Here is an 8,837-nt window from a genome sequence, read left to right as displayed (position 1 = left end):
AGAAGCAGAGGGACCTGAGCCCGAGAGGGAACTGACCAGAACCAGATGAAGTTGTGTGTCTGTGCTGAGTTTGTGTTGCTCTGTCACTCAGTCCCTTGTTGTGGCTGATTATGGACTCTGTGCCGTGTAAAACAATTTAAATAAAATCAGCTCAGACGACCATCATGAAATCAGATGAAGGTTTGAGTTCAGGTTAGAACTGAACCAGCTCCCTGTTATCTGTCACTCTGGTGTTTTCATGGTTTCTGCTGCGTCTCGTGTGTTTTCCGTGTTTTAGTTTCAGAACCACAACGACACGTGATAACAACCTGAGAAACTTTGTCATGGTCCATATCTCAACGTGTGTGTTTGTCTCTGCAGGAGCTTCAGGACCTGGAACAGTTCATCGACGCCGACCACTCCAGCTTCATCCATGTGGAGAACGTCTATGAGAGCATCCTCCTCCAGACGCTGGACAAGGAGGTCACCAGAGGTACAGAGGGGCCGGAGGGACGGCAGCAGCTCGGTGAAGACCAGTCCACTCTAATCCTTCTTGTTCTCTTTGTGTCCTGCAGTGGTGAAGGAGGCGGCGAGCCTGAAGAAGTACAACCTGTTCACAGAGAGCCGGGACCTGGTCAGCCGCTCCAGCCGCTCCAGCCTCTCCTCCCCCACCGTCTCCACGCCCGGCAGCCCCGCCATGTCGCTGGCCTCCCCCGCCCGGAGCAGCTCTGAGCCCCCCCCGCCCTCTCCTCTTGCATTCAACGGTCTGTCCTCCATCCCCCAGAGGGACGAGAAGGAGGAGGCAGAGACAGACGCGCCGCCGAGCGCGGCCTTAACGGACGAGACACTGATCGAGACGCCTCTGGTCCAAGTCGCTCAGAGTGTCTCTGTCAGCGAGGAGAAGGAGACACCTGAACCCGGAGCAGAGGAGGACGTCCAGACTGTGAAGGCACCAGCAGACGTCCCCGTCCAACCTGAGACGACAGCTTTAAAAGACACAAGCGCTCAGAATGAGACACAAGACGTCCGTGTGGCAGCAGCTCCAGAGACTGTGATCCCAGAGGAAGTGATTTCTGTCCAGACTCAGAAAGTGGAGACGGCTGCTGAGCCCACGAGCACAGATGTTCCAGAAGAAGCAGGAACAGCTGCAGAACGTTTAAAGACAGATGTTGAAGAAGAAGCTGCACAAACAGAAGCTGCTGAAACAGAACCTGCCTCAGAGGGAAGTGGTTCTCCGCTGGCAGCCGCCGGGGAGGGAGACCCACAGAGCCCCAGCTCCCTGTTAGAGGCGCCCCCTGGTGGAGACACACCTGGACACGTCATCCTGGCCATGTTGAGAAGTGAGGCAGAACCAGTCACTTTCTCAGAAACCGACTCTCTGCATGTGTCAGTCGGCAGCGAGTCACCGCCCTCGGAGGTGGAGTTCCCAGAGGACGTCAAAGCCACGCAGAGCAGCGGGGACGAGGGCTCAATGACCTCCGATGTCCTCGAGGACGACCACAGTCCCTCACCTGTGAGCTCCGGGGACGCCCCTGAGGCCACGAGCACCGGGCCCCCTCAGACCCAGACGGAGGCAACTGGTGCTCCGACCTCTGAGCCTGTCCCAGAGGAGGCCCCTGTCCCAGAGGAGGCCCCTGTCCCAGAGACGGCCCCTGTCCCGGAGGAGACTCCTGTCCCAGAGGAGGCCCCTGTCCCAGAGACGGCCCCTGTCTCAGAGAAGGTCCCTGTCTCAGAGAAGGTCCCTGTCTCAGAGACGGCCCCTGTCTCAGAGAAGGTCCCTGTCTCAGAGACGGCCCCTGTCGCAGAAGAGACTCCTGTCACAGAGCCAGTCCCTGTCCCAGAGGAGACTCCTGTCCCAGAGAAGGTCCCTGTCCCAGAAGAGACTCCTGTCCCAGAGGAGGCCCCTGTCTCAGAGCCAGTCCCTGTCGCAGAGAAGGTCCCTGTCGCAGAGAAGGTCCCTGTCCCAGAGGAGGCCCCGTCCAGCCCCGGATCTCGACCACTGGACTGCATCAAGGACATCCGGGACCTGGTGGTGGAGGTGATCGACGTGGAGGAGCTGGTGCAGCTTTACCCCAGTGGGATTCCAAAAGAAGAATAAAAGACCTGGACCCATCAGGTCTGCCTCAGAGGTTGTGAGATGCTCCAGCAGCACCAAGTGTTTGAGGATGTTCTCCTGTCCTGAAGGAACCATCATGACCGTGACTCTTCAGACGGACCTGAACATCTGCTCCACATCGAGGAACCGTCCACCTCCTCCACACACCTCAACACAAATGAATGAAATTTAGTAATTTATATAAATCATCACATCAGGCTTCTGTTTCATTCACTTATTTCTTTTCAACTATTTTAGCACAAAACAGTTTTTAGAAAACTTTAGATTTAGACATTTTTATGACAGAAGATTGTGAATTAAATTCTGAGTTTATTTTAAAGGAAGGTTCAGGTTCTACTTTCTGAGAATCTCCTGTGGATGTGTGTGTGTGTGTGTGTGGGGGGAGAGAGAGAGACACACTGTTCACAGCTCCTCATGTTCTCACAGACGAGGAACCCGGCTGAACAGATCAGTTCAGAGACAGATTAGTGTCCCACTTTGATTTGTTACTTGTTTAAAAATCTCTTTATCACATTTTAATATATTTGACCTTGGGGATCTAAATCAACGTCCAGCTGCTCATTGATCTTCGTTGTGATTTTTCTTCTTGAGCTACTGAAGGATTTTCTTTTCTGATCTAAAAGAATGAAGGTCTCAAAGTGCCTCCGTGTCCTCGATGTCCTCACGTGCCTGAACGTCATGAAGAAGAAAAGGGGGCGTGTCCCGTGGACGTTCAGGGACGACTTGACCTTCAACTGTTCACACGGATGTTTAATCTGTAACAAAGTTTTTCTGTGTCAACTCTGGTTTGGATTTTGAAGCAGCAGAAATAATAAAATGTTTAATTTGCCAATAAAATAAAAAATGACGTGATGCTTTGATTATTTATGAACCACAACAAGTTTTTAACCGATCACAGTCGCAGTGAACAAAATACAACCCTCAGTGATCCTCAGCTGTGACACACAATTCTCTTATTGCAGAACAGAAGAAGAAACGTTTTCATATTTCAGCTGCAGGCCACATCAAGACACGAGAACAAAACTAGATTCTTTCACATTTGTTCATATTTTAAAAAGCATTTTTCAAGATAATTCAATAAAGGCTTTTCAACGGTCTGACTTAAATTAGAGTCAAATCAAAATGGATGACGTCTAGATCCAGAGCCTGGATTTCATTCAGTCCACTGGAGTGTCTCCAGTGTGAGACACAGCTTCTGAGACAACACGTCTCTGAGGGACGTCCATAAACTGTGTTTTAATAAACAGCTGGCATCACATTCAAATACTCATTAGAAACTCTTCAGAATAAAACATGAAATTTAGGACTGACATTCATATTTAGTGCAGGTTCGAAAGGTTTAAACAACTTTATTATATGTTTCACCTAAACTGTTTGTGTGTCTGTGTGTGTGTGTGCGTGTGTGTGTGTGTGTGTGTGTGTGTGTGTGTGTCTGTGTGTGTGTGTGTGTGTGCGCGTGTGTGTGCCAAAGAGAGTCAAAAGAAAACCAATAATATATAATAATAAAATGAATAACAGTCATAAGTTAGAGAAAACAAAATGTCTGATAATGATTCTGAATTTAATAAAAGTCTAATTAACCCTGAAGAAAAACGTTTCATACATTCTGACGCTGGTGTTTGGATCAGCGTCACCGTGACGTCACGTGACTGTTCTGAAGCCTGGTCAGTTCGTGTCAGGCGCCATCTTGGTGTTTGACCTCAGCCAATCCCTGACCCGGACTCACCCAGCTGGTCGAGGCCGACAGGAGAACGTTCATCTCAGGGGACGTCCAGGGTCACACGTCACATTTAAGTGTCTGAGCTCAGACCACTAGGTGGAGCTGTCACACCAGACATGTGTGAGGGAAAGCCCCCGGAGCCAGGAGCCAGGAGCCAGGAGCCCGGAGCCCGGAGCCCAGGCCCAGAGCCAGGACTCAGGAGCCAGGAGCCCGGAGCCAGGAGCCAGGAACCCCAGGCCCGGAGCCCCGGAGCCCAGGCCCAGAGCCAGGAGCCCCCGGCCCAGAGCCCGGAGCCCGGAGCCCAGAGCCCGGAGCCCAGGCCCAGAGCCCCGGAGCCCAGGTCAGAGCCCAGGCCCAGAGCCCGGAGCCCAGGCCCAGAGCCCGGAGCCCAGGGACTGGAGCCAGGCCCGGAGCCAGGAGCCCGGAGCCCGGAGCCAGGCCCGGAGCCAGGAGCCAGGAGCCCAGGCCCGGAGTCCGGAGCCCGGAGCCCGGAGCCCAGGCCCGGAGCCGGGTGAACTGGAGCCCCAGGCCCAGAGCCCGGAACCTAGAGCACGGAGCCCAGGCCCCGGAGCCAGGAGCCCGGAGCCTAGGCCCTGATGGGTGAACTGGGCCCTGATGGGTGAACTGGGCCCTGATGGGTGAACTGGGCCCTGAAGGGTGAACTGGGCCCTGATGGGTGAACTGGGACCTGATGGGTGAACTGGGCCCTGATGGGTGAACTGGGCCCTGATGGGTGAACTGGGTTCTGATGGACTTGTCTCCTCCCTCTGGGCGAGGGAGCGTCCTCGCCCGTCGTCCTCTGTTAAAATACGAGCTGTTAGCTTTGCCCCTGCGAGCTTCTATAATGACGTGTTGTTTTTAGCCAAATCACTTCCAGCGATCAGTTACACAGCTTGCAGCATATCCCCACCCCCCCCCCACCCCCCACCTCCTCCTCTCTGTTTTGCCTTCAGCCCCTCTCCATCACTATCTGCCCCCCCCCCCCCCCCCCCCCCCACCCTCTCGGAACAGAAATATGTATTTTTTCCTCTCCGCACGCTACGGCTGTCAGAGGGGATTTGAGAAGCAGCTAACGGAGGCTGAGGAACTCTGAGAGTCTGAGTCACCGTCCGGCTGCTCCCCCCCCCCCCCCCCCCGGCCTGGAGCTTTAACATGTCCCATCAGTTCCTCACCGGCTCCTCCACCAAAGTCTCTACCTGCCCCCTGGTGGCTGCACTATAGGTCATAAACCACGTCTCCTCCATGTTAGCAGATGGGATGTTAAAGATGGTTTCTCTCATTTGAATTAGTTCACATCGATTGATAAATTCCTGGAATGTTTAGTTTATTAAATGACGGAAAGATGATCTCTGTGAAATCAAATGTATTTTTATGTTTAATTTCTTTCAAACAGTCAATTAAATTTTTCTCAGTGTGATAGTTTAGTCTCAAGTGACAAGAATTGAAGAATACAATTATTTGAAAATAGTTATTAGAAATTACTTAAAAACAGATGCAGACTCGATGGATCAGAGGAAGGAGATGATTTCAGTTCTTCCTCCTGTAAGATGCTCGAGCTCAAAGATCTGAAGTGTGGTCATGAATCAGCTCAGATGGTCTGATCAGGTCCTCAGATTGTAAACAACCCACAGACCAGGACTCGGGTGTCGCCATGTTTTTAGAACGATGATTTGTCTTCACAGGGTTCGAGAAGCTTTCTGCTCAGGTAACGTTTCACAGGAAGTGTTTTCCTGCAGGTCCAGAAGTGACGCCCGACACAGCTGATGTTTCTCAATATGCAAATCAACCTGTCTGCCAGCTTCAACCTTCACGTGTCGCTGTGACGGGCTGAGGTCCTCGGGGTGGGGGGGGGTCGCTAACACAAAGAGGCCCAGTGTTCCTGAAAAGGCCGGTTGGGTCCCAGAGGAGGGGCGGGGACGCGTCCCCATCCCGCAGAGAACATTCCTCTGCAGGGAGCAGGAAAGGGAATCAGGCCTCTTTCCTCCTTCGACATGACCCCTCGGCCCCCCTGTGCCTGAGCCTTCCTGGGCCCCTTCGGGGGCCCCGCTTTGATCTGCCCCCTGCTGTCACCGCTCAGGTTACAGCTCACCAACACGCCGGCCGAGTAGAGACCAGGTCTGCTGCCCCTCCCTCCCTGCGTATCTCCACGTCTCACCTGATCGTTCTGCTTTTCCTTCCTCTCAGTCTCTGACGCCTCTCGAAGCCTCTTTGATTCTGCTGCTGGTGCGTTTGTGTGTCTCTCTGGAAACCACTCGACTCCTGATGCAACACAACAACACTTCAGGGGACTCGCTCTCCATCTTTGATTTATTTTGGTTTCATCAAAATTCAATTAATTTACAAAAAAACTGAAATCTCAGATTAAATCACCGTGAGGTTGATATTTTCTTTTTGTATTAATAAAGTACAATATGGAGTCGCCCTCTGTTGGTCATTACACAGAAGACAGGTTTAGACACATTACATTCATCTTCAGTCTATGTGTTGTGTTCTTACTTCATATTTTAAACATCTGTAGCTGTAATCAACGCGGTGGCGTCTCCACAGCAGAGTTATTACATCACTTCCTGTCTCTGTCCTCTGCACCGCGTGTTGTTCACGTGTGAAAGGAAAACTCTGGAGAAACGTCTGAAAACTGCTTTTGATCACAACATACAGTGCCTTGCATAAGTATTCACCCCCCTTGGACTTTTCCCCATTATGTACTGTTTACTAACTGGAATTCAAATAGACTTAAATAAACTTTTTCCCGTTTTGATCAACAAAACATGCATAGTACTTTGGAGGTGCAAAATAAATTTTATTGTGACACAAACAATAATGAGAACAAAAAAAGTTGACATCTGTTGGGTGCATAAGTATTCACCCCCCTGTGTCAATACTTGGTAGAACCCCCTTTCGCTGCAATTACAGCTGCAAGTCTTTTGGGGTATGTCTCTACCAGCTTTGCACATCTAGAGATGGAAAGGTTTGTCCATTCTTCTTGCAAAAAAGATGAAGCTCAGTCAGATTGGATGGAGACCGTCTGTGAACCGCAATCTTCAAGTCTTGCCATAGATTCTCTATTGGATTGAGGTCTGGGCTTTGACTGGGCCATTTTAAGACATTAACATTCTTTAATCCAAACCATTCCTTTGTAGCTCTGGCTGTATGTTTAGGGTCATTGTCCTGCTGGAAGATGAACCTCCGCCCCAGTCTCAAGTCTTTTGCAGACTGCATCAGATTTTCTTCAAGGATTTCCCTGTATTTGGCTCCATCCATCTTTCCCTCTATTCTGACCAGTTTCCCTGTACCTGCTGAAGAGAAGCATCCCCACAGCATGATGCTACCACCACCATGTTTCACTGTTGGGATGGTGTGCTCAGGGTGATGGGCAGTGTTGGGTTTTCGCCACACATAGCGTTTTGCATTGAGGCCAAAAAGTTCAATTTTGGTCTCATCTGACCAGAGCACCTTCTTCCACATGTTTGCTGTGTCTCCCACATGGCTTCTGGCAAACTCCAAACGGGATTTTTTATGGATCCCTTTCAACAATGGCTTTCTTCTTGCCACTCTTCCATAAAGGCCAGATTTGTGGAGTAGACGACTAATAGTTTGTCCTGTGGACAGATTCTCCCACCTCAGCTGTGGATCTCTGCAACTCCTCCAGAGTAACCATGGGCCTCCTGGTTGCTTCTCTGATTAATTTTCTCCTTGTCCGACTCTTCAGTTTGGGTGGACGGCCTCCTCTTGGTAGGTTTGCGGTTGTGCCATATTCTTTCCATTTTCTTATGATGGATTTTATGGTGCTCAGAGAGATGTTCAAAGCTCTGGATATTTTTTTATAACCTAACCCTGCTTCATATTTCCTCCACAACTTTATCCCTGACCTGTTTGGTGAGCTCCTTGGTCTTCATGATGCTGTTTGTTCAGTAATGATCTCCAACAAACTCTGAGTCCGTCACAGAACAGGTGTATTTATACTGAGATTAATTTGCAGACAGGTGGACCCTATTTACTAATTATGTGACTTGCAAATGTGACTTGTGAATGCAATTGGTCGCACCAGATCTTTGTTAGGGGTTTCACAGTAAAGGGGGTGAATACATATGCACTCAACACTTTTCAGATTTTTATTTGTAAATAATTTGTGAAATCCATCTAATATTTCCCCCCACTTCCAAATGATGCACTATTTTGTGTTGGTCCATTACATAAACTCACGATGAAATAAATTTTAATCTGTGGTTATACCATGACAAAATGTAGAAAAGTCCCAAAGGGGGTGAATACTTATGCAAGGCACTGTAAATCATTATAAAGAAAATCCTCAGAGAGAATGTTTCTGGATGTTAAAACCTTTTTTGTCTTAATCATGTGATTTCTGATAAAGTAAAAAAAAACTAAAACATTATTGGCATGAAACAGTTCTGCTGATTAATTTGTGAAAGTGTCTCTAAAGGTTTGGAGGATTAACACAAGTTGTTCAGTTTATCATCAGGTCAACATTGATTCATGTTCATTCATGGTTTTGAATAGATAAACCTGCTCATCAGTGACTGTACAGTATTGAGTCCATTTCAAAAGGCCCCATTCACACCATGTTTCACACGTAGTTTAAAATAAGCCTCGGAGCTGGTTTTGATTATTATGTTAACCTGGATCACTCAGAGTCCAGCGGCCAAATTAAAACAGTCTCTCAGACGCGAGTCCCCCGGCGCTCGCAGTGTATTTAAACAGGTATCGGTTACAAAGCCCAGAGAGAGAGAGAGTAGAAACAGACAATAAAGAAAGAAGGGATTTCTCTCTCTCTCTCTCTCTGGGTCTCTCTGGCTGCGTCGTGGACTCGTCACAGTTCGGCCTCTCGGCAGCAGCCAAGCTAAACATTCCTCCAGCGGAGAAGAAAACCATCGACACGAGCTTTATCGCACGCAAGCAGAGGCTCGACAATAAATAAGACAAATGACTCACAACAAACTCTTTACTTCCACGACTATTCATCATCTCCAGCACGTCAGGAATCAGCTGCGGCTCGATACCGGG

The 8,837-nt window shown here is 49.4% G+C and overlaps 1 protein-coding gene across 2 annotated transcripts in view; it reads left to right on the top strand.

Annotated features, from left to right (window-relative positions):
* The window catches only part of niban1a (niban apoptosis regulator 1a), a 16,710-nt gene extending 13,768 nt beyond the window's left edge, over nt 1-2,942 (top strand). For both annotated transcript variants that reach the window (XM_053429835.1, XM_053429834.1), the window contains exons 13-15: nt 361-472; nt 555-1,843; nt 1,934-2,942. In XM_053429835.1, the coding sequence (XP_053285810.1) occupies nt 361-472; nt 555-1,843; nt 1,934-2,077 (1,545 nt within the window). In that variant the 3' untranslated portion in view covers nt 2,078-2,942. The remainder of the gene's footprint in view (nt 1-360; nt 473-554; nt 1,844-1,933) is intronic.
* The last annotated feature ends 5,895 nt before the right edge of the window (nt 2,943-8,837 follow it).

This window comes from Pleuronectes platessa, chromosome 9 (genome assembly GCF_947347685.1).
Source record: "Pleuronectes platessa chromosome 9, fPlePla1.1, whole genome shotgun sequence".
In the NCBI taxonomy this organism is placed as follows: domain Eukaryota; kingdom Metazoa; phylum Chordata; class Actinopteri; order Pleuronectiformes; family Pleuronectidae; genus Pleuronectes; species Pleuronectes platessa.
Note: the sequence above shows the minus strand (reverse complement) of the source record. Positions and strands in the feature narration are given on the sequence as shown.